General features: G+C 50.8%; 1 protein-coding gene and 1 long non-coding RNA gene across 2 annotated transcripts in view; one reads left to right on the forward strand and one right to left on the reverse strand.

Moving 5' to 3' along the window:
* The window catches only part of MYO18B (myosin XVIIIB), a 51,669-nt gene extending 37,347 nt beyond the window's left edge, over positions 1–14,322 (forward strand). The window contains exons 40-43 of the mRNA XM_071571957.1: positions 5,317–5,450; positions 7,247–7,408; positions 12,139–13,442; positions 14,183–14,322. Coding sequence (XP_071428058.1) covers positions 5,317–5,450; positions 7,247–7,408; positions 12,139–13,441 — 1,599 coding nt within the window. The 3' untranslated portion in view covers position 13,442; positions 14,183–14,322. The remainder of the gene's footprint in view (positions 1–5,316; positions 5,451–7,246; positions 7,409–12,138; positions 13,443–14,182) is intronic.
* A 3,674-nt stretch (positions 14,323–17,996) lies between these two features.
* LOC139680002 (uncharacterized) lies at positions 17,997–24,923 on the reverse strand. Its single transcript, XR_011699287.1, has 3 exons — positions 24,879–24,923; positions 20,386–20,478; positions 17,997–18,846 (listed from the first exon to the last, which is right to left on the reverse strand). It is a non-coding gene; the product is annotated as an uncharacterized lncRNA (long non-coding RNA).
* Positions 24,924–25,388: the final 465 nt, after the last annotated feature.

The raw sequence follows: 25,388 nt of genomic DNA on the forward strand, positions 1-25,388 counted from the left end.
CAGTAATCCAAGGGAAATCCTCACTCCTGATTAGTAATTGAAAGATATTCTAGTTCTGCTGGCAGCAGGGCCAAATCAGGAGCAGTTATCCATAATCTTTTATTTCACAATCAAGGAGATTTCAGCATTTATTCCACCCAGAGACTACCAGCATTCCCAAGGGGAATGAAGTGAATCATTCCCAAATCCCTGGCTGTGCCAGGGACAGACTTTGTCCTTGCTCTGCCAGGCTAAGCCCTGTGTGCTGGCACACTAAGCCCTGTGTGCTGGCAAACCACTCCAGCTGCTGGGACGCCTTGCCCTGGGCACAGATCGAGATCAGAGTCATGCAGCCACCAGTGCCCAGCAGAGCTAGGAGATGTTGGAGTGAGAGGCTGTGCTGGGTGTCCCTGGGGTCCTGTGGGCATGCAGGGCTCCCTGGGTTGCCGGGCTCCTGATTCTGCTGCTTTCCCTGTGGGACTGAACAAGCCATGGCTGCAGTCACTGTGTTGGCTGGGTGTTTGTTGCAGCTTTGTTGGAAGCTCAGTGTTTGCAACACAGATGTGCTGGCTGTTAGGTGGGTTCTTTTCACTGTGTTTTTGGGTTTGTGCCGATATTTTGAGAAGCTTTTTCAATGTTTCATATGGGGATGTGAGTGATGGATAAAGCAACGTACTTGGACTTCTTAGCACTCTTCTGTTCTCCCAAGTGAAGTGTGCAAAGAGGTCTGAAAAGGATTTGAGAGGTGCCTCCCTCAAATAAGACACAAAGCCCCATAAACAACTGAACTTGTAAGGCAGAACTGGGGGATCTGGGCTTATCCAGACACTCAGATATTTGTGTTTATGTGGTATCTACTGGAGGAAGGAGCCAGCAAGCTCTGCAGTGGGTGGGCTCCCCCAGACACACCACAACATCCCACATTTTCCATGGTGGCTGCTTGGGATGATTCCTCTGTGGGAACAGACTTCATGTGCATGGCCACACCAGAGCCAAAGGGCTGCTGTGACATTCTCTGGAGCAGAGTCATCCCCCAGACTGTGTGTCCTCTTAACAGCGCTTGAATAAAACATGGGGGGAAGCTGTGATCGCAGAGCTTGGCCATGCTTGTCAGGGTTCTGGTGGGGAGCATCAATAGTTAATAGAAAGCCACTTATGGCTCTGCTCCTGCTAAATCCCCCATCAATTATAAATCCAGTGTGAATTATTCACTTGACATTACTTAAGTCATGGTCTGCGCCTAACTATATTTTTTAAAATTTATTTAAATATACAGCAGCAAGGCTGTGGACTTGCCATGCACTGTTGGGGGGTTAAGGGGTATGTTGAAGGGACAAATCCACTGCACAGACTGGATCAGAAAACCTGTCTTGTTTCCTGGGATCCTATGAGCTGCTGCCTGTGTAGGTATATATATGGTATCTATATACCATATACAAAATAGAAGGCATTTTGTTATCACAGCTTATATTTATCAAAGGTCAAGGCACAGGAAATTCTTGTGGCATCCTCCTGACACCCCCAGCCAGGCTCAGGGCAGCTATTTGCATCTCTCCCTTGTTTTCCACCCAGCTTTGGGCAGTTGGAAGGCAGCCTTGTGCCATTCAGCAGGGAATATCCAGGGAGGAGCAGGGAAGGGAGCTGGAGAGCTGGCTGCCTGGCAGAAGGCTTTGCCTTATGAATTTTGTAACAAGGATGGATTTTGAACACTTTCCAAGCCCGGTACCATTGCAGCAAGGGAGACTTGGTTTGTAACAGTACTTGGCCCTGCTTATCTCTGTCTTTGCTCTGGTTGCACGTACTAGGTTTCCTCCCTGGAGGTGTAGCTCCTCTTCCAGTAAAATCTGGATCCCAGCCTGCAACAGCTCCTTGTTTCTCAGCTGCTGTGCTGACACCCAGAGCTTGTCAGGCCAGACCCAGCCACCTGGTCTCCTTGGGCTGCAGCAGACACTGAGTCATGGTGAGGAGCCAGAGATGGATTTCCGACTTGGAGTTAATCCTGGGGAGCTTAAAACAAGCCCATGTCTCTGTGCTCATCATGTGTGCAGACGTGCTTGGGCTCATCTGGTGTTTTCTGGTGAAGCTGCAGTGCAGGGAAGGATGGAGCAGGGGCTGGGAAGGATGGAGAAGGACTGGGACCAGGCATGGGGCCAAGGTGAGGGCAATGAGCTGCTGTCATAGCAGCTGGGACCAGCCACCGTCTGGGCCTTTCCTTCTGAGGCTGCTCTTAGGGCAGGATGGTGCCAGCTGTGCTGCCACTGACCAAACTGCCTGTTCAGCTTGGATTTCATGGGAGAAATCAAGCGTCTGGGATGGGGGTTCTGGAATGGGACTCTGGAAAGAAAACTCTGGAACGTGGTCCAGCCATGGAGAGGCGTTCCTGGAGTCCCTCCTTCTGGGAGAGCTCCTTGACAGGATGTCCAGGGAAAAGCAGGGGCTAATCCTGTTGGGATGAAGCCCTGGCTGGCTGAGGCACGATCCAGGGAGAGTTATGGACTTGTTGTGTCTCCTCCTGCCCCTCTGTGCCCACACACAGCTCCACGAACCCTGGAGCCTCTGCCCCTTGGCACACCATGGATGGGGAAGGCATGGCAGGCACTACCTTAAAATCATGTTTCTTTAATGAAACTGTGAAATTCATCAGCATAATAATTAACTAATTTTACAGAACACTGAAGTACAGATGTGAAGATATTCTTCACAGCCTTTTTTTTTTTTTTGTAAAAAAGGTGAGAGCCTTGGTGTAAATAACTTTTTTTTTCTGGTGCTTTTGCCGGCAGATCTGTGTGCTGCAGCCCCGCCATGGCCACGCTGTGTAACATAACATAGCCTGAGCTTTAGGATTATTTTTTTGTTCCTTTGCAAACTTTAAGGCTTTTTTTTTTTTTTTGATGCTTCTAGTGAACTTGAGAAGCGAAGCGGGAGCTGTTTGTGCCTGCAGCCGGGAATGCCACGAACTCACCTAGGCAAACCCTCAGCTCCCAGCAGGGTCCCAACAAACCCTCTGATGTCTGTGCAGCCCTCAGCCCCTTCCCTGCCTGCTCCTGGGTCTTTCAGCTGCTCTGTCATTGAAAAGTTAATGACTTTGACGAAGTGTAACGACAATTATCATCAAAGGCAGCCAGTCCTTAGAGGTGAGGTTGGGTGATGGAGGAGCCAGGGATGAAAACTCGGCTGTGTTATGTGCTAATTAGGGCTGTTGTGATTCTGCTTTGCCTTTAAAGGAGTAAATTCCTCAGGAATCCATCAGCACTGGTGGCTGCTCACACACCAATTACGGTGTTCCCCCCACCCCCATAACTCGAGCCTTCAACAGCGCAAATTTTGTCACTTCAAAATCTCTGAAAACCTGCGAGTTAATGACTTAATTAAAAATAATAATGATGGATGAATACTGCAGGTGTACGCGAAGTTATTCAAAGAAAAGTGATCCAAATTGGACTAATTAGATTACACTTCACTCGAGGTGGATGGGAGCGTGCAAAGGTTGTGTTGTCACAGCTGAACCACAAACAAAAATACAAGGTGGTGACAAGGACGCGGCGCTGGATGCTCTGTGGTGCCAGCCTGGGCATCCATTGGAATCCCACAAACCATTTCCCTGCTGGTTTTTCTTATCTCCTTATAACTTGAAATGCTTCTGAGATAAAAAAGACCTCTTAAGGAAAGCAGGATGTGGAAATCCTGTTCCAGAGAAGCAATGAAAGCAAAGCCCCAGCTCAGCAGCATCAGCCCCATGGTGGTCCCTTTTCTCTCAGCATGCCCATGACTGTCATGCAGAAGGTAAAGAGATTGGGAGGGACCAGCCAGGGGGATCCCACCGTCCACCAGGACACACTGCTGGCTGCTCCCACAGCCATCCCTGGGGGATTTTGTTTGGCAGTGGCTAGAGGAAGCAGGTTTGGGGTGCTGGTGAGGGGATGCTGCTGTGACTCTGGCTGCCCTCCTGCCCCTCTGTCAGGTTAATAACAGCAAAATGGAAGAGAGGAATTAAATGCGGCCACTGAACTATATTTAATTTGTGCCATATCTTGGAGCCAAGGAGCAGGTCCAATAGAGGCTCTTATCCTCCTGAGGGAGGACTGAGCTCTTTATCTGATGGTTGTTTCACTGCCTGGTACTGCAGTCCTGAACAGCTGACCACGGGCACACAGGAACCTGGAGATTGGGGCTTTGTCCCCTGGGGCTTTTTTGCTCTTGGGGGTTGGTGTTTCACTGCATGTCCCATCCTGAGCCCCAGGGGTCAGCCCTGGTGTGGAGCATACCCACTGCCCAGGCCATCCCATGCCACTTGGAGTAGTTCTTTCCACGTTCTGCCTGAGTGGGGAGGGAAGCAGAGGGCTCAGAAAGCTGCTTAGAAACAGGCAGGTTTTCACCAATACTGGTGTGTTTCCAGAAGCCACTATGATGCTGTGCAACCCAAACGAGGCTATTTCCTTGCATGTTTCGATGAACTGAGATGCTCTCCCCCTCGGGCCTGTGTGCCTGGTGATGGCAGGGCTGCCATTATTTGCTGTGACAGTGTGCCAGCTCCTGTGCCCAGCCTGTCGTGGCCGTGCTGCAGATCATCCCTCACCCTGTCAGCGCCGTGATGGCGATTTCACAGCTGGCAGCTTCAATCACCGCGGATTTGCGGCTCACACACACTCACGTCCTCCCTCTGCCCAGTGATGGCTTAGACACAGCAGGAAGAGTCCCTTCCTGGCTGGAAGAACTTGGATTGTGATGAACACAGGGCTGCAGTGCCAAGTCGACATCCTTGGTGTGCTGAGAGGCCTCCCAGCTGTGGGCAATTCTGGGACCATGAAGCCCCAGGGGTTGTGTAAGATTGTAGAATCCTGGAATGGTTTGCATTGGAAGGAACCTTAAAGATCATCTTGTTCCACCCCCTGACATGGGCAGGGACAGCCTCCACTATCTCAGGTTACTCCAAGCCATGTCCAAGCTGGCCTTGGACACTTCCAGGGCTGAGGCAGCCACAGATTCTCTGGGCAACCTGTGCCAGGGCCTCATCACCCCCACAGCCAAGAATTCCTTTGTAATATTCCATCTAACCCTGACTTCTGGCAATGGGAAGCCATTTTCCCTTGTCCTGTCACTCCAGACCCCTGTCCAAAGCCGCTCTCCAGCTCTCTTGGAGCCCCTGTAGGCACTGGAAGGAGATGAAGTTTGTGTTCCACAAGCCATGGCAGGTGCCACAGGGCGCAGTGTGGGTCACAAGCCCACGCAGGCACAGGGAGCAGTGCGTTGTGGGAGCTTTAGCAGACACTCTGCTCACATTTGGGTGTTTGGGTGCTGTGTTGGGGTGCTGGCACTAACCCAGTGCCACCTGTGCAGGAGCAGCAGCTGGCAGAGCTGGCAGAGGTGCGGCAGGCGCTGCAGGCTGACCTGGGCACCTCCATCCGGCGCATCGCGGACCTGCAGGTGGCCCTGGAGGAGCTGCACTCCAGCGATGAGAGTGATGCTGAGAGGTGAGGAAAAGGGGGCTCTGGGAAGCTGGGGGTGCTGTGGGGCTGCAGAGGGACAGGCTCAGCTGCTGTGTGGCGGGGAAGGATGCTACGCTGGGCAGTGCCAGGGTGGCTGTAACTGAATGTCCTCATCTCACGTATTTTTGCTGCAGCAGCACATGTGTATGAACAAAGAACTTTGTGTTAATGGAAGGTTTCATGAAAAAGTGTCACCCTTGAAATCATCCTGAGTGGTCCAGCTTAAACAGAGCAAAAAGGGTGGGAACAACTCCTTTGCAGTGCAGGTCCCATCCCTGGCAGTGGTGTGTTGCCATGCATCAGTGGGTGTCCCACTGCTGGGTTGAAGTGAAACTCTCTTTGATCAGCCCCAAGAGCTGGAGGAGCCAATGAAACTGAATGGTTGGGTATAGTTAAAAATGAGGAAAATATTCCAGTGCATTTTTCAGGTGTTATTTCTACAGCCCTCCAATTTTCCCCTCTGTTACATGTCTAAAGGGGCATTGTGACAAATGGAGAAAAAACAGATGAGTTAAAAAAAAAAGCAGAGGTGTGCTTGTCAGCACGCAGTGAGAGGAGATTTGCTCTGTGTAGTGATTAAACCAGGGATGGGCGAGATAGAAACCGTGAGATCAGACACTCGCTCCTTTTCAAAGGAGAAGTGATTTCCAATGCAGCTGATGTAGCAGTCGAGGTGAGAAGTGATTCCTGGTGGGAATGACAGCTGCTGCAGGACGAGCTGTGTGTTGGTGTGTTGGCATGTTCTGCTCCCTGCCCTTTGCCCTGGGGTCCTGCCTGCAGCCAGGGCTGGCCCGTGCAGAGAGCAGTGAGGGCTCTCCAGCCGCTCTGGCCATGCCCTGCTCCCTGAGGCACTGCTGCTCCAGCGGTTTTGGGGTGTTCCCTGGTCCATGCCATCCCTTGCTCTGGTCATACTGACTGCCAGAGCAGCAACCTCTGATATCGTCAGTTTTTTCCCTTCATCAGCCTCACGCAGTGGCTTCAGGGAGGCCTCCTGAGCCATTGCCTCCATGGCTGATGGTCTTGTGTTGTTTCTTGCAGCATTCAGACAGTGCGGGAGTCACTGTGCTCCAGGAGAGAGACGTGAGTGAGCCTGGGGAGCTGCTGCTGAGAGGCGGGAGGCTGTGCCTGCTTCTGCCAGGGGTTATGGACTACTGGCTGCTGCAGTGATGGGTTATAGGCCACTGCCTGGGCAGGGGGCACCCTGGCATCCAGATATCTGATGTTGTGTGCCCCATGCCCATTGACCCGCTCTGCCTCTTATCCCAGCAGGATGCTCTCACTCCTCTGGGCTACTCTTTGAGATATAAAACTGATCTGTGACTTTGAAGGAAAACTGAGATCCTAAAGGATTTCATCTGCTGCACCTGATTGGGGGTCCTGGCAAGTGGGCAGGGGTCACTCCAGTTCTGGAAGAGCCCAGGGGTCTGTAGGGCACAGGGGAGTGCCCAGGGTCACACTGGCCCTGGACACTGCAGGCAGTGTGGGATTTTCCTGCCCATGGCCTGGAGTCTAAAGAACACTTGTAAGAGCCCAAGGAAATAGCAAGTGGCAGCAGCAATGACATAAGGACCAAGCTGCCTGGAAAGGTTTGTTTTATCTGTGCTGGTGCCACAAACCAGGCAGAGCTGAGCCCACCAGCTGGGGCTGCCATGGCTGGAGGTGTGAGGAGCCCCTGCTCTGTGCCAGGTGTCACCACCACATGAGATCCAGGACCCCTGCCGGGTGCTGCTGTCCTCCCACCTGTGCCTGCAGATCTAAGGAGGTCTCTCCTCTGCCCACAGGGATGCCTGCTCCAGTGTTGGCTCCACACTCAGTCTGGAGCCTGCGGAGAGCATCAAGTCCTGGCTCAGTTCATCCACGGGCTGGACAGCCCCAGCAGGTACCAGCGTGGCTGGGAGCGTTTCAGCACAGTCTGTTGGCAGCCGCAGCACCCAGAGCCTGAGGTAAGGGACCCCCAGTCCCCTGGTGTGGCAGGGGTGCTGCAGAGGCACTTTCACTGGGCCCCTTCAGGACATGCAGAACGGAGATCAGGGGGACCAGTGGAGTTTAAGGTCAAAACATCAAATCAAGAAAGGCAGTCACTGCCATGCCAGGATCAGTGAAAACACCAGATGAAAGTCACTACATCAAAAACATGCTTCAAGCAGTGTAATATCCCTTGATGTATTCTCTGGAGATAATTTAAAGAGGCGATGCAGCCTATTTGAGGATTTGTATGCCATATGCTTGCCGTTCCCGGCTGAGGAAGTGGGATGCGTTTCTACAGTTCTAATATCAAATATGTTAATATTTCATGGTGATGTTAATAGGCTGTGAGGGAGCTGGAGAGGGGCCTAAGCACTCACATGGCCAACTGCCCCCACTAGCTCCAGTGCAGATGTCTCAGGGTGCCCAGGCTCCATGGGTGCCCAGGTGCCCAACCCGAACTGGCGCCCATCAGAGGGACCTCCTGCCCATGCACAAACCCCGTTTTCCTGCTGTGCCCAGCACTGCCAAGTCACAGAGCATCTGGTTCTTTTTGTTTCATGTGTAAAGCAGTTTCACAGGTTGAGTTTTGACAAGCAACTTCCACCTGCTCCCTGCTCGTGCTCAGGTCTGGAGATAGATGCTCCAAGCCGATGGAGTTTAGTCAGGATTGCAAAGTGCAACTTCATTAGTATTAATATCCCTGCTCCAATTCTGGTGAGATCTGTCCCTGTGGCACCCACATGCCTTGTACAGGAGAATCACTACTGTCAGAATTAATGTTCTGAAAAGTGAGTCCCACGGCAGAAAACACCTTGGGTGAGCTGGAGCAGTTTGGACCAGTACAAGGCAGAGTTCAAGAGCAGCTGGGCAGGGCAGGGGGATCACAGAATCATGGAATGCTTTGGGTTGAAAGACACCTTAAAGACCATCTCATTTCAACCCACTACCATGGGCAGGGACACCTTTCACTAGAACAATAATGTGTGGAAGCTCTGAAAGCAGCTGGGATCCTGTACCAATCAATAAGGTCATTTCTAAGTGCTGCTCAGGAGACTTTGGTCCAAATGACACACTGTGATCATTAATGAACGGCAAGAATCCAGGAACTATGGCTAATATTTTATTTCTGAGCTGAAATACCCTGAATTTATAATCAAAGGTATGTAGAATTTCAGGTCAGACATCAGGAGGAGTTTTTCCCTGGAAAGGGTGATTAGGCATTGGAAGGGGCTGCCCAGGGAGGTGGTGGAGTCCCCACCCCTGGAAGTGTTCAAGAAATGACTGGACACGGTACTCAGAGCTCTGGGGTGGGAGACAAGGTGGGGACTGGTCACAGGTTGGACTCGATCTTGGAAGTCTTTTCCAATCTGAATGATTCTGAGATTCTGGGATTCTGTGACAGCCTGGGTCGCCTGTGGCCATTGCAAAAGGCAAATTGTCCCCAGCCCTGGTCACATCCTGGAGGTCCTTAGGGGTCACATTGCAAATCCTGGTGTGGGAGCTGTGTTTGGCTTCAGCTAATCTAAGATGGAAATAGGAGCAAGGAGGGTGTATGAAATGCAAACAAACAGAGGACGAGACTAGTAAGGTAATAAAAATGAGATCAGGGAAACAAGCTCTTCCTTATTAAGATTCCTTTGTCTTACACAAGCACCCAGTAATGAAAAATGAGTCTTGCTCTCGTTGGCTGCTCAGCACTACATCTGGGGTGTTTGCTGAACAAACAGCTGCCAGGAGCCAGAGGAGAGTGTGGAGGCTGCTGCCGCCTGTGTGGTTACAGGAGTGAGAGCTTTGATTAACAGTTCCTTTAATTCTCTGCTATTTAAATGCTTGAACAAAATGTTGGCCAGCAGAACTAAGCCTCCATAAATATGACACAGTGCAGGGTTGGAATAAGTATAATTTTTTAATTAAAAAGCCAATTTAAAACTTTAGGTATTTATTATGCCCCTTTCCAGGCAGGGCAGAGGGCAGAGAGAGTTGTGCTGCAATAGTGGGATTATCCAGAGGTGCAGGCAGGGAGTGAATCCACAACCCAGGACTCTGCCTCTCCATCCTGCATCCTGTAACACTGTGGCATCCACAGCCCCTGCATCACCCTGGCATCAGCCTGCCATCTCTTCCTGTTGTCCCTTAGTTCCCAGAACCAGGAATCCTGGTCCCAGGGCTGCTGGGGATCCGACACGTTTATTTTTAAACACGATCATGTCAAAAGCAAATCATTACATGGGAAACTGGGAGCTCTTCCGTAGATGACAGTGTGACAAGAAAATCTTTTTCTGACAGAAATTAGGCCAGTGGCTCTTCCTTCCCTGAAATGGAGTTGTCTTGGCTTTATTTATGAGCTCTCAGGAAATGCAGCCGAGCCACACTTTCAGCCCTGGTCATGTGTTGCAAAGCATGTGTGGATTTTATTGTATAAATTATTTCAACTAGCATAATTGTAATCATGTTAATTGCTATGTAATTGTCGCTAATTATTGTTGTATGTCATTTGCTTTGGTGTGAATGGTGTGTTACAGAGCTTGGTTGGCTTAGAGATGCCTCCCGAGTTCGGCATCCGGCCCTGCTTTTGCCTTTGACTCGGAAAATGATCTTCCCTGAGGATGGCTGAGCAGCAGAGCTCTGCTCAGGGCTGCAGTGGACTCATGGCCCTTCCTCCTGTGGCATCACCCTCCTCCAGGACTGCCCAGGTCTCCCCTAGGGTCATTCCAAGCCTTGGGAATCATTGCTGGTGCATCAGTAGGGATTTATGGATGAGCAGAGGATGCCACAGATAGGGATGGGACCGTTTCTCTCTTGTGCTCTGCCTTGTGAGGAAGATGAGGATGATGAAGACTAGCCATGATTTTGGTGTGATGTTTTTGGTAGCCATCAGGGGTAAAAAAAATGAATCACAGAATGGTTTGGGCTTGAGCACTACCCAGTTTCACGCCTGCTTGTGCCCAGGGCTGTGGGGCCTTAGCAGCCAGGCTCACGCCAGCCATGAGAACTTTTCCACCTCTGCAGCTTTCACTGCATTTGAGGCTCCAAAGATTTTCATAAAAATAGTAACTGTCCATCCTGCGGAACAGGACAATAAACAGCGGTGTGTAACTGTCCATGTTCACAGCCCATTAGTGCTTCTCTCTTTTATCTCAGCCTTAAAACCCAAATAAAACCACTGATAGGTGTTTAAATTATGAAAGCCACTCATGGAGCACACAGGTTACAATATTATTTGGAAACATTCAGAGTGATTGGAGCAATTTTTGTACCAATTCTCACAGAAGGATTACCCCAGCTATTTAAGCAAGATGCAATTTAGGATCCTAAAAACCAGCATTATCAAAATGTCTCAAACTATTAATCAGTGGCACAGGGCAGCCCTGAAAGATGTAGTGATTCAGGGGAATTAAATCTCTGGTTAATTCATTTTATATTGAATAATCAAATGATTTGGGCTGGTTTAATGAGGAGGGAATGGTGTGTGAGGAGGGCAGGTGGACACCTTTGTGCCCTGGGCTGTGCTGGCGGGTGCCAGGAACCTGGAGCCTCTCTATGCCCCCTTCCCTTGTGCCATCACATGTTTCCCAGCCATGGACTTTGTCTTTAGCCCATCTTGGCATGTAAATTATTTCACGAGTCAGCAAAGCCTGGTCCAAGTGCACTCTGCACACTGCCTGGATTACCCACTCTCCCCCATTCCCATGGCAACACCAGCGTTCCTGGGGCAGGATGCTTCATTACCGGCAATGTACAACTTGACTGCTGCTCCCATGCCTCAGAGGCTGCTGGTCTCCCAGAGCTGGGTTTGTTATTTGGGTTCTGCTATTTTACTTTGCCTTAGCTCTCTTTTTCCCTCCTTTTTTTTTTCTCAAATTCATTCCAGCAGACTTCCCATTCTGGCCAGTCCTGGGTTCCCCTGGGCTGAGCAATGTTGTGGTACCTGAGAGTGAGGATATTCCACTGCAGTGTTGACAGCTGCCAAGCAACAGTAGGTGCTTGGAACGGGTCATAACGTGTCCCATCAGGGGTTTAGTGTCACCAGTGACCTCAAGCCCATGGATGACTGCAGTCCCTCACTATCTCTGTGCTTTAGTTCCATGAGGGACAGGCTTGCTACAGAGAAACCCAAGTAGGGGTGACTGGTGTCACTCTCAAGGGGTGAATGGAGTAGGATCCCACACAGTTCCTGCATCATCCCTTGTCTCAGGTTGAGGTCCCAGCCACACACACCATGTGTGGCCATCACCCCTCTATGAGCAGCCCCTGCCCAGGTGTTACTGGGCTCTTGCAGTTCAGAACTTGAGCAGCAGCCTGGGTGAAACATGCCCCACAGCAACATTAAGATGCGTCTGGGGTGTGCCGCACATTGGTTTCATAAAATTTTAGTGAATAATCTTTGGCTTTGACAGAAATAAAATAAACCTCTATATTGCTATAATCTGTCAAGAAAAAGGATATTTGGAGGCAAGTGTTGGCTTGGCAGAGTTGAAGCTGGTAACACACCATGTTTTATGCTGGGGATTATCTGGACTGGCTGACCTGGAGTTATTTAAGATAAAATCCTTGGGCACTGTCCAATGCTCGATGCAGCAGTGAGTTTATTCCAAGACTCCCATGCCAATACTGGTATTTTGCTGCTCAGCCTTGTCCTTGCTGAATGACATTCTGATCACTGGGCATCACACAGACTAAACTAACACCAATTTCTGTTGTTTAGGGTGAGCAGAGACACCAAGGACCCAGCATTGAGTCTTCCAGTATCTTCCCGGAGTGCTTCCAGGCCCAGCGATGCTGCGGATCTGGGGAGGATGGGGAGTCCCCTGCTCGGGACTAGAAGACGGGAATATGGAAAACCTGTAGCAGAGGAAATGGAGCTGGAGAGCATGAAAAAGACTGTGGATAGGATAGGAGAGACCTCCCCGTCAGTGTTGCGACGGAGGGGCTCCCCCGCACCCGACGGGAGGTTCCCCAGCCCTCTGTCTCCGACAGTGCCCAGGGGGACGAGGCTCTCGGTGGCATCGGGACCGGTGCCCAGCTCATCGGCTGCCCTGTCCGAGTACGTGGAGGAGCTGCGGAGGCAGCGGGAAGCAGAGCGGAACCTGGGGCCCCCTGTCCTGGGGGACACCTCCCCACTCCCCATTTACCGCACCACTGGCACCACGGCCCTGCGGCGCTGCAGGGCTGTCCCCACATCACAGGAGTCCCTGGGGCAGCTGGACGGGAGTCAGGCAGGGGAAGAGGAAGGGGAAGGAGCAGGAACCAGCCTCCCACGCTCCTTCAGCCTGCAGAGCACGGCCTCAGAGGTGGTCGAGCCCTTGCCCTTTCCAGTGCTGAAAAGAGCATCCAAATTCGGCTCCTACGACTCCCTCTTGCAGACCCTGGATGGCTCCAGCCGCCGGCCAAGCTCTCCAGCTGCTGGGACGGAGGTGCCGGGCACACTGCGGCCAAGCTCCTGGAGGAGCTGCCTGGAGCCATCGCTGGAGGATGTGGAGCTCGGAAAGGGCTCTGGGGGGGTCCTGAGCTCACTGTCCAGTGAGGGGCTGGGAGAGGGGAAGGGGAGTGACCCCTTCAGCTGGCGAATACCCACCCTCAACTATGAGAGGAGCACCAAGGTTGACTTTGATGATTTCCTCCCAGCCATTCGCAAATCGCGCTCCACCAGCAGTCTGTCCAGGGCCAGGAGGGACAGAAAGGATGGCCACCGGCCCCTGACTGTCCGCTTTGAGGATGAGGCTATAGCAGGCGGTTTGGAGCCCTCCGAGACCAAGAGCACAGCCAAATGCAGTCCAGCCCCTCGGGAAGAGCCTGGGGATCTCTCTGACTCCTCATCCTCTGGCTCCCTCCTCTCCTCCCGGAGTGCCGATAGCATCAAGCGTCGGCCGCAGCTCCAGAGAGGGGACGGAGAGGGGTCCAGTGGCAAAGCCATCACCCAGGGCAGCGGGACAAGCCACCGTGCCGAGGCTGAAGGAAAGGAAGACGATGTCAGCAGCATCATGAAGAAGTACCTGGGTAAAGACTAAGGTAACTGTGCCAAGGGGCTGTTGGCCCCAAGCTGTTGCCCCTCCTCAGTGTCTCCATTGGTCCGGTGGAGTGTGTGGGGATGGGTCCCAATGCTCCTCCCAGCATGTCACAGCATCCCAGCACATGGGAGGCTCTGGTCTGGCTTCAGCCTCACTGGCGGTATGGCCCATGGGGTGTGTGGCACTGGGACTGGCCCTGCCTTGCCCCCTCTTTGCCACCTTCAGAGCTGCAAGGACAAGAGCAATGGGGATGCTGGCAGTGCCAGTGCCAGCCTCAAGAGCTGGTTTCCCAAAAATAGCATCTCCCAGCTCCCACACCACCACCCAGCAGACACAGTCCCCTGAGCCCCACAAGCCCTCACTTAAGCAGTGCCCAAGGTTTTTTGAGTAATTAGAAATCAGCTTGGGCTGAACATTGGAGGTTCCCTCTCCGGAGGTTGGGAATTATGCCTGGTCCAGACATACTGCCCCTCGGTTACCAACAGCCTCCAATACCCACTCAGATGCCATTTCTGTATTGCAACTGACACTTGGAAAATTAGGATTTATTGCTGCAATCCAGGTTTGAAAGCAAAGTCCCTAATGAATGCACCACAACTGTAATTAAGTGTTTAAAATAGATTAGAAAAACATTTTGTAAAACCATTGCCTTTAGACTAACTTATTGGATGTCAAGCTGTGACCAAATTGACTAAGCCAACACACGAAGAGAGCGTGTGTTAATAAAACATTTCTTTCCAGGAAGCAGATTTGCATAATGCAACGTCCCACATTCTCCAGAATTTGTTGTGATAAAGTGCAGCAGCCGACCCCGACACCACAGTGATGAGGAGCCACGTTGCGCAGATGACTTCCCTGCTCCTGGAAGGACACACTTCATGTGAACAGCAACTGCAAAGGGCTCCCCAAAGTCATAGGATGGTTTTATGAACTTTTTTGGTTTTGGACATACCATAGTTTCCTTGTGCTCCTTCTCAGTTTCCCAGTGCCTCAGCTTTGCTCAGGGCCAGCCATGGGGACAATGTACTTTCCTGTTCTCCTGCAGTTGTTTGACTCAGGAGTTGGTGCTTTAATTAAAACCCAACGGCTGCAACAGATGCTGAGGATGTGCCATGGCCAGGGGAAGGCCACACTGAGAAGAGCTGGAAGAACACCAAACCCCTCCTTTTTAACCCAGAGGTGCAGCCCAGGTGTCTCATCCCACACAGCACTAGTCAAAAATCATCCCAGTGGCCAAGGGATGCTCTTGGGTCTCAGTGTGACACCAGCAATAGCTTTGAAGCTCTGAGGCTTTTATAATTCCATAGGTATGTGAAGATGGATCCATATGAGCTTCTATGGCTCCTGCCTGTTAGGGACATCTGGGCACATTCCTGTGACATATGAGGCAGCACTGTGGTGTGTGGGGCAGAGGGAAACTCTATTTGATGTCTGCTTAGTTTTTACACAATAAAATATTTGCTTCTTTGACACGCAGGTCACTTCTTGTCATTCCTTTCCCTGCAGTGGGAGCGGGTCCATGGAAGAGGTGCAGAGCTGAGCCCATCCCTCTGCATGCACAAAATGCTCATTTCTCAGCCTTCTTTCCTAGAAGAGATCCAAACTTATTCACTGCTCAGAGGTTTGGGACAAAATAGTACAGATACATGCACCAACCTCTCCCTTCCATCAGGGATTTCTAAGTCATTTGCTAGACTGAAATTTGTGCCAGTTTGCACAACCTCTCTGGACACTCTGAGGTGGTCGTCGAGCTGTGGCCGCTTGAAAGGCCAATTGGGCACTACTCAGCATTTTGTTTTTCCTTCAGATTCCTCACGTTTGTGTCTGATTTAAAGTGAAGCCTTGCAGCAAACAGCGTGTCCCTTGTCAGCAATGGCTGCACAGCCTGGGGCTGAGGGCTCTCATCAGCACTATGCTCAGCAGCCCGTCAGCAGTTCCTCAGCCCCAGCGGTTCTGCACGGCTGCCAGCCTGGCAGGAGGCAGCTCTGCTCAGGGTGACATTCCCTGCACTCCCAGGTGTCCCTCTTGCCCTGTGTGGCTCATACAAGAAGGCAGCAAATGAAGAAATTACCTCTAATTAGTTTTAAATTGGTCTTTCTAATGATTCTGCTGTTTCTGAAACTAAAATGCAAGTGCATTTCCCTTTTCAGCAAGTCTTACTCCAAAAAAGTATTCATAGAACCATAGAATTCTGGAATGATTTGGGTTGGAAGGGACATTAAAGCTCATTTCATTCCACCCACTGCCATGGGCAGGAACACCTTTCTTCCACTGTCCCAGGTCACTCCAAGCCCTGTCCAACCTGGCCTTGGACACTTCCACGGATGGGGCAGCCACAGCTTCTCTGGGCACCCTGTGCCAGGGCCTCACCAGCTTCACAGCCAAGAATTCCTTCCTAATATCCCATCTAACCCTGTCCTCTGGCAGTGGAAAGCCACTAGTCCTGTCCCTCCAGGCTTTGGTCCAAAGTCTTTCTCCAGCTCTCTTGGAGCTCCTTTAGGCACTGAAAGAGACTCTAAGTTCTCCCTGGAGCCTTGTCTTCTCCAGCTGAACAGCCCCAGCTTTCCCAATCTGGGTCCAGAGCAGAGGGGATCCAGCCCTTGGAGCATTTCCATGGCCTCCTCTGGACTCACTTCAGCAGCTCCACATGCTTCCTGTTCTGGGGACCCCAGAGCTGGAGGCTGCAATGCAGGGCATGCTGAGCATCATCCCCGCTTTTGGCCTCTGAAGTCCAACCTACAATTGCTGCTGGACGAGGCATCAGTTTGCAGCTCATTTTTAATGTAATCTCAAAACACAACATAAATTGCTAATTATTTGTGGCTGTAGCAAAATGATTCCTTTGACACCAAGCCTTTGATTTGGAATTACTACAGCGGAGGGTTTGCTGGAAATTAAGCTGTTCCTATTTCAACTTGCAGAAGAAAAGCAGATTTGTGTGTAATACGCTGACTTCTTTCTTTTCCTTTTGCTTTGCAGGACACAAAGGAAATTGCTCTGTCACTTGGAATGGCTGTGTACATCCTTTAATGACAAACCAGGACAAAACAATGCTTGGCCTGAAGTGTTTCAGCCTGAGTCCAGAGAATTGTTTGTCCTTGGAGCAGCTGGAGAGCAAAGCTCATGGATGGTGAGACTGAGCCATCCATCAGCGCTGGCCGACAGTAAATACAGAGCGTACATGGCATGAGGGTGAGAGATCCTGTTCCCTGCTGCCCCCTGGAATGTCCAGGAGACAGAAAGCCGATGGCTGAGTCAGCTGGGTGCAGCACCAGGCAGTTTATAGCTTGGAGTGGGAGGACAGGAGTTATTCCCTTTGCCTCTGTGTTTTAGCCACTTTCACTGGCTTTCAGCACAAGAGCTTTGCCCTTTGCTGCTCTCAAGGATGGAGCCAAAAAGGAAGGAAATGTTGAGATTGCATGTGACCTTTGGAGAAGGGAGAGTGTTGCTGGTCCAGGGGCTGCCAGCCAGAATCCTTCACCTGAGTGCAGCTCAGAGCTGGGATCAGCCAGGAACATGAGGGTAACTCCCCTGTGTGCCTGTGCCTACAGCAGCCAGCAGCACTGTTCCTCTCTGAGGAAGGCAGACCCTGGCAAAGAGAAATGTCTTCACATCAGATGGAAAAGCACGAAGCAACAAAACTGCCAAGTTTTTAATTAGCATAATTAAAGCGTGCTCTTTTCTTCCAATGAATTTGCCTGTGGAGAGCCTTCCTCAGAGGAGCGATCTCTGTAAGAGCTGCCTCTCTGCACAATGCTCATCACTCACATTGAGTGTCCAGAGCTGTCCTGCAGCTCCCATGGAGCAATGCCCAGTTCCTGCTATGGTAGGTACCAGTGCTGGAAACCCTCTGGGTTCTCCATGACCTCCCTGAACCATGACATCTTTGCAGGAGCTGCGTGTTGGAGAGTCATAGAATATCTATCCTGAATTGGAAGGAACCCACAAGGGTCATCAGTCCCAGCCCTGGCCCTGCATAGGACACACCAAGAATTCCACCATGTGCCTGAGATGTTCCAATGCCCTCAGAGCAGTCAGAGAGCTCCATTCATTACACTTCTAAGGTTAGTAGCTGGGTCTGTAAGTCTCTTTTCTAACAAATCAGCTGTTTTTCCCAGCATCTCTATGTGCGAACACTCGGGTTTGACTCCTCTGTTCAGTGGGATGGGAAGTGCTTGGAGCACATTTTCCCTGGCACAGCAGTCAGGGCTCTCCTGCAGCCTGGTGGCTGCAGCAGCAGGATGGGGGCAAGGGACCCCCATGCCTGCACAGGGTTCAGCTCTGCCCACACTGACAGGATTCAATTTCACAGCAGTTGGATGCAGGGAGTTAATTCCCAATTGCTGTCATGCACAGAGCCTCTCTGCCACTTAAATATGTCCCTTCCAAAAAGGGGGTATAATTGAAATTATTCTTCCTGCGGGCAGTTCAGCAGCTGTGGAAGCCTCTACTTCTCACTATTTGCTGTTGTGACTGGGCTTGTGTCCCAGCAGCTCCAAGAGCAGCCAAGCCCATCCCCAGCACAGTGACCTTCAAAAGGGTTGGAATGGGGAATTTGTTCTGTGAAGAGATGAGCCAAGTCTTTTGCATGGCATGACATAGCATGGCATAGATTGGTAGAAGATGAAAATTACCTGAATTTGTCAAAGTGGTACAGCCTTGGTCACCATCCTCCTCCTTGTCCCAATGGAGAGCAGGGATGACCCCAAATCCCTTGTTCCCACCCAGGTCTGGACCCTACCACTGTCCAGGGTGTCCTCCCTGTGCCCAGCACCCATCCCAGTGTGGGACTGTTGAGAGAAAGGCAGGATGTGCTCCCTGCCCAGCTCATGCCTTTCTCCCCAGCTCAGAGCTGAGTGGATTCAGGGCCATCTGTCAACCTGGGACTTGGTTTTATCAGGCTGAGCTTTACCCTTACTGAAGTCCTGCTGGGATTCCTGTCTCGGTGCCAGCCAGCCCTCACCCTCCTGCTGTGCCAGTGGCAGGCACGTGCCATGCCCCAGCCAGGCTCCTGGCACTCCCTGCAGGAAACAGGACACCCTGGAGAGTCTGGTGAACATTAACTCCTGCACACACATGTGCCATGGCCTCACACTCACCAAGGGGGACAATTCCGAAAGTCAGGACAAGGGGGCAGAGGAAGAGCTGATGTTTCTGGGCTGAGGCTCTGCTGGGCTGGGCTTAGGCTGATGCTGACCCTGCAGCTCCTGGAAAACTGGGATCCAAAGAGCAAATCAGCAGAGGATGGATCAGGGCTGCAGTGCGCAAAGGAGGAGCCAAAGCTGGGATTCAGTGATGTCTGCCAGGATAGGATCTGTCCAGGAGACTGCTGCAGCAGCAGGGACAGGGCTGGCTCCACTCCAGACACCCACATGTCCCTGGGTGGCTCCTGGTCTTTCTTTCAACTGAAAAGGTCCAGAATATGGATTATATTAATTATATTTTAAAATATATGTATATAAAATATATGTATATATATCTCATATATCACATATTATATGCATTTAATATTACGTATTTTGTATATATGTAATAAAGAAACTATTACACACCAATACAGTATTTATTAGATATATATTGTATATTGATACATTTATATATTATATTGTATCATTACAATGTATTATGTTATATATCAAGTGCTATGTGTTCTGTATTCAGTATTATATTTATCTAATCTATATTTATAGAGAGCTTGCTATGCCATCAAATGACATGGTGCATTAGGGAAAAAACACTATAATTATCCTCATTCTATTTTTCCCCTACACTAAATGTACTTTTGCTTGAACTGTTATAATGGTAATTTTTGGTTGTTATTTTAGAGTGCAGGCCCATGCAGGCCTTTCCCATCTTGTATCCAGGAGATCACTTACCACACACCCACTGATGGCTACCCTGGTCATTAAGCAAAATTGCTGCAAAATGAACCCAACACAATTAGATTTTGCTGGATAGGTACTGATCAATCTCAGTGATTTGTATTGTGCTAAATAATTTATATAACATGAGTAGTGGGAGCAGCAAAGGGGCCCTGCTCTGCTTGCCCGGGTGATGGAGAGGGAGTGGTGGCACTGCTGGGGCATTAACCTCCCACATTGGCCATGGCTTTGGGCAAAAATGTTGGTTTTCCTCAGTTCCCAGTCAAGCTGCTGATTTGACTGATGAATTTCACTGAATCAAAGTCCTGAAAGAACAGCGAGAGCTTAATTACAGTGAAAGGTCTTTGTGCTCGTGCAGCACATTGCAAACCAGCTGGGGAGAGGAGCTCCTATACAATAAGATCCCAGAGCACTGTGCTGGCTCTGGGGCACCTGGGGCAGAGGGAGGGTTTTAAAGGATGAAAAAACCACCCAGCAGAAGCAAATCATTAAGTCTGAGGCTCATTTGCATTCCCTTTGCAGAGCTCCGGGCTGACACTGCCACTCCAACCCACCCAGGCATCAATTCCAGCAAAACCCCAAAACTGGGGCAAACTGGTGTCACTGAAAATGCTTTTCCTAAGGAATATTAATATTTTCATCTGCTGGCCAGAGGGACCAGGGCACAATGGCCGTGCCTTGGGAAAGAGGCCCCTCTGGGTCAGCTCTGACCTTGAGCCTGTCACGCTGCTGCCACTTCTCGCTGATGTGTTAAAAACAGCTCAAGGCCTTGTGGGTTTTAAGACAAAGTTTTGGTACCTGTCTATTTTAATTCCTTCCTAACAGCACAGCCTTTGTCAGCTGCCATCATACAGGATAAAACCATCCTGCTTTGCCAGAGTTTCCCAGGAATAGTGGGATTTCACTGGGAGCTTGCATACCAATCGCTGTTCAAACACACAGAGTGCAGGACAGATCAACAGCCCTGGTGATCCAGGACTTCTGAGGAGAGGTGGCAGTGATGGGGAGAGAGGTTTGCTTTTGGGGTGCCCTGGGCAGGGGCTGGGACTCACAGCCACTCACCTGCATCAGGACGTGATGGCTCAGCCAAGCATGGGGAGCATGGGCAGGGATCCAGGGAAACAGCTCCATGTTGGAAACGTGAACATGTGTTTTCTGGAAAGTGCCAAGAAAGCAACATTTGGAGGTTAAGAAATGGCAGAAAACAGACAGAATTTTTTCATGTGAAATTTGGTGGAATGATGACTGTGAAGTTTCGTGGAGCACAAGCTGTGCAGCTGGGAAAATTAATTAATATTTGCAGAGGACTTTGGGCTCCTCAGATGGAAGACGTCAGTGACATCACTGAGATGAGTGACCAATGACAACACAGTTGTGAAGGGCACTGCAGGCTCTACCATGAGCTCCCTCACCCCCATGGGCAGTTTGGAGGGCAGGGGACAGGGCTGGTGGTGCAGCTCAGGTGTGTGAGAGTGCACATCCAGTACACACCTGGAGGACTCCATGCTCCGGTCCATGATGGAACACAGGGACATGGCAGTGACCACTCCCCTGCCCCAGGGCAGGCACAGGGGGCCCAGATTTGTACCCTTCCAACATCTTTGCATTGTGGTTTTGAGCCCCAAGTACCCTGCAAATTAAATTATTTATTCCTGTGAAATGTGCTTAGAACTGCAGAAGGAATTCACTTAATTGAGAGCAGAGCCAGCATTTTAATAAAACTGTAAAAGAATGAAACGTGCATAAACAGAAGAAAAGTGTTTAATCTCAGCGCAATCACTTGATGTTGGTGAGAGCATTTAGCTTCCAATATAGCAAAGCAAATAATACCAAGATCCCACGAGCAAAGAGATATTTTTATCCTTTTGCACAAGCCCTGGGTTTAAATTTGACATTGTAATTGTGAATTATGGTAGTCCATTACCATAGCTACTGAAGGCTCTGACCAGGCAGTGGATCGCATTACTAATGGTGTCACAGGTTGGGTGTGGTGACAGCAATCCCTTGGGACTGTGGTGCCCTGGGTGACACTGCCGAGCTGGCATCAAAGCACGTGGCGCTGTGGACGCAGAATGGGTGTAAGCCCAGCATACAAAATAGCCTGTGCTTGTGTTTAAGCCACTCAGATCACAGGAGATCTGACAAACCTGGTTAACAAAGGGGGATGATGACCAGAATCCCCAGGGATTTGGGGCACATTAGTAGCATTAACAGCAGCTAAACAGCAATAACCACTTTGACTTTGCAGGTCCAGGTCCTCCCACTGCTCTGGAGGGCTTGGAAAAGTGTTACAGTAGAATTTTGGGCTCCTTCTGCTGCTGGGTTTAGTTTAAATTCCTGTGCAGGATAAAGCTGTGGGAAAGGAGCTGCTTTGGCCTTTGGGATTGCACAGAGCCCATGGGATCTGCTCTGACTGTGGTGCTCAGCACCTCTGCAAAACCAGCATGAGCCCCTGCCCCACATCCTCCTGCACTGAGCATCCTTCCAGCACCTCCACCAGCCCCCAGGCTCCCTGTGTGATGGTATAAGGCATCAAAAGGCAGTGAGCTGGAGAACCTCTCGAATCTGGGATTCAAACTCTCTGTTTAACAGCCTGGTCTCCAAAAAAAGCATTTGTATGGTGTACTGTAACCAAGGAGACTGGAAACTCAGGGAAAGGCCAGTCCTGCTTATCAGGGGCTTTTCTTCATCTCTGCCGGTGCATTGGATTGTGCTCAGCTTAATAAAGAGGTTGAAACACGTCGCCCCTTGCAGGCAGAGACAGTTCTTCCCGAGGCACAGATGCCTCAGCTGGCATCTACCAATAGGAAAAATGGGCAGCTTAGAAATCCATGCAGCCATCAGCTGGAATTCCCTGCACCCCTCCAGGCATCAAACTTACATCTGAATTGCAGAAATTACCAGGCAGTTTCCAAGCCATCACGAGCCAGCACGGCACCCAGGAAAGCTCCTCATGCCAGCTGAGAGGGTGGTCTGGAAGGCTGTGCCCACATGCTGTGCCTGAGGGACCCCTCAGCTGTGTGCAGAAGACATGGACATAGAGATCACTGGGAAAATCCCAGTGGATGCTGCACTGCAGCCCTCGTGGTCCCTGCTGTCCCAAGCAAGATGCTGCTCCTTCCACCTGCAGGACAGAGCATCAATATATTCCTGCCTGTTTTGGAGCTGCTCCTGGTGAGGAAAGCCATTATTTAAACATTAATTCCCTGTGTGGACTCTCCTGCAATAAAGCAGGAGTGTGGAGGTGTTGAAGGAATTACGTTTTTATTTAATCACTGAGTAATTACAGGACCAGAGCTCTACGGAGTGGCTGTGATTGACTTCCCAGCTCAATCCCAGCTCATGAGAGGGGGCAAACTGTCTGATACCAAACATACAGGGACAACCTCACATCAGACATGGCCACTGCAACTGTGCAGCTGCGGGAGCACTGTCAGTGTGCCATAGAAATGTGAATAAACATATATATGCATATATACACAGTGTCCTGCAAGGAGAGCCCCAGCTTGGACAGGCCTTAGCTTCCAGGGTGGTTTTGCACAGAGCTGCAGCCCCATCACCCAGAGCAGGTCCCCACAGACACATTCAGACCACTCTCCAACTCCAAATTTTGTACAGGCACCATTTTCAAAAGCAAAGGAATTGCCCAGAGGGTGGCAAGCTCAAAAGCAGAGACAGTGGCAGGACCAGTGGTCCTGCCTTCACTGGGGAGAGGGATATACTGGCAAATGCCTCTTCATCCCATTCCACAGCAGTGACTTGAAGCTGGTTTTTGCCTTATAATTTCCATGAGCTTCATCAAAACATTGATTTTAAGGCAAAACTGCAGGGTCTGGGCTGACCTTTGAGAACAGACAGTAAATTCCTCCAGTTATCTATGTGCAAGTAAAGCTTCTTCTCGGAAAAAACACCCCCACTTAATCTGAAAACTTCAAGAGACTGAGAAAGCATCACTTCCCCTTGATAATTAGTTCCAGTGGTTAATTACCTCACTATTAGAGATGTCTTTTGTTCTAATTTAAATGTGTCTGGCTCCAGCTTCCAGTTGCCAGCTCCCTGATGGATTAAAGGGCCCTTTCAGTGCCTGTTGTATCCCAGGAAGGTTTTGACACAATGGATTCAAGGCACTTCTGGATCCTGCTTTTGCTAAACCCCAGGGACCTCTCTCCCCCCTCGCCTTTCAGAGATGTTTTTCCACTCCTCAAGGAATTTTCCTACTGTTTTTATTCACCATCTCCTGTTTGCCAAACCCCTCATTAATGAGCCACAGATCCCAGACCTGCCTGGAACATTCTGCTTGGTCCCACAGGTGTGCCAGGACCATGTTAGGACCACTGCAACTCCCCTAAGCTCCACCACAGCTGTGCCAGGGTTGTTCACTCCAGCCTTGGAAGTATCTCACCACACAACCCTAAGAGCACCCACTGAGCTGCCTTTTTTTTCCTACAGACTGCACATTATTTTCACATTTGATGTTTTCTGGGACACAGCCTCCCAGTTTGTGAGCATGGCCTATATTTCCTGTCTCTAGATCGCTACGTCGCCTTGGATTTGATTAAACCATATTTTTTCTTGGATGGTACTTGATTTACCGAGGAACTGCCCCTGGACCTGTGGGACACCAGAGTGCCAGCAGTCCCAGCAAACAAGGCTCTTCACCTAAACCCTTGCAGGAAGGGAACCGTGTCTGAGAGCTTGAGGTGTTTCCTAATCCCAGAGGAGTGCTCCCAGCACCAACACCTTGGCCTTGAGCTGTCAGCTCCCGGGCGCTGCTGCCAGCACTAATAGGTTTAGCATCGGGGCCTGTGGCTTAAGCTCCTTAGTGGGAGTAATGCTGGGTTTGTGGGGAGATCAGGGCAATACTCCTGCTAAGGGATCCCCGCTCCCATCCCCAGCAGCCTAGGAAACACTGAGGGAACTCCCTTCCCTGCTCAGTCCTTGAGGCTCTCCCAGCACTGCTGGGATGGCCATCCCACTGGTACAAAACAGCATGTGAGGGGTGGCCAAAGCACCCTCCAAGGGAAGTGGAGGGCTACAGCACAGCCTCAGAGCTCTGGCTTGGCAATCAGTCCCTGGGTAATCTCCCAGCCCCACGCTGCTCCTTCTGGGTTCTTGGGCAGAAAAAGGTCATGACAGCGCCAGTGAGAGAGCTGTTGGTTCCTGGGAAATGGTTGGGAAAGCTGAGGGTGCTGCTGGTGCACTGCAGGTGGGTGGCATAGCAGAGGCACCTGGCATGGCAGTGAGGAGCATCCCCATCCCGAGCTGGGCATGTGCTGGTGGCAGTTGCGGCACACGGAGCTGGCACTCGCCCAGCCACGCTTGCAATCACGGGGCTGTGAGCCTGAGATGTTCTCAGCAATTAGATGTCACCTCTAACAATATCTCCAGTCAGCAGCAGCATCATTCCAGCTCGGCACAGGGTGGGAGCAGGACAGCTCTGTCCCAGACCGTTGACACCAGTGGGGTCCAAGGACCACCAGGTGATCCAGGGACAGTGTTAGCATGAGCACTGCAGTCAGTCCTGCACAGTAATTAATAGAGATGGCATCACTTACCCAGTGCTGGCCTTAAGGACCCCATCCCAGGGTCATCCCTCCCTCTCAGCACAGCTCTGGGGTCACTCCCTTCATTCTCACATTGCCTGGAACTTTGTATCACTGCCTGGTGAAGGGCACAGCACCGGAGTCCCTGTTCGGCGGGTGGCTTTGACATCTGCGGGTGTCCATCTCCCATGGGGACAGTTCCCAGGTCAGGGGACACCATGGAGAACTTGCTGGGATTCCTCATGGCCTGCTCATTGCATTTTTGAAGCAGTTCTGTGCAGACACAGCATTGCTTCTGCTTCCTGGCTGAGTGACAAACAAACAGGATGAGACCACGCAACACCCACTGCCACACAGGAGGATCTGCAGGGGCGTTTCTTCAGCAATGAGGAAATCTCTGGCAGGTTCTTTGAGCAAGGCAGAGCCCAGTTTCCTCCTCTGACAAGACAGTGTGAGGCACAATGGGGACCCCTGCTCTGCATGGGAGAGTCCATAAATCATCATTGACTTGCTCAACCCTCC

The sequence above is a fragment of the Pithys albifrons genome, chromosome 17 (genome assembly GCF_047495875.1).
Source record: "Pithys albifrons albifrons isolate INPA30051 chromosome 17, PitAlb_v1, whole genome shotgun sequence".
Taxonomy (NCBI): Eukaryota; Metazoa; Chordata; class Aves; order Passeriformes; family Thamnophilidae; genus Pithys; species Pithys albifrons.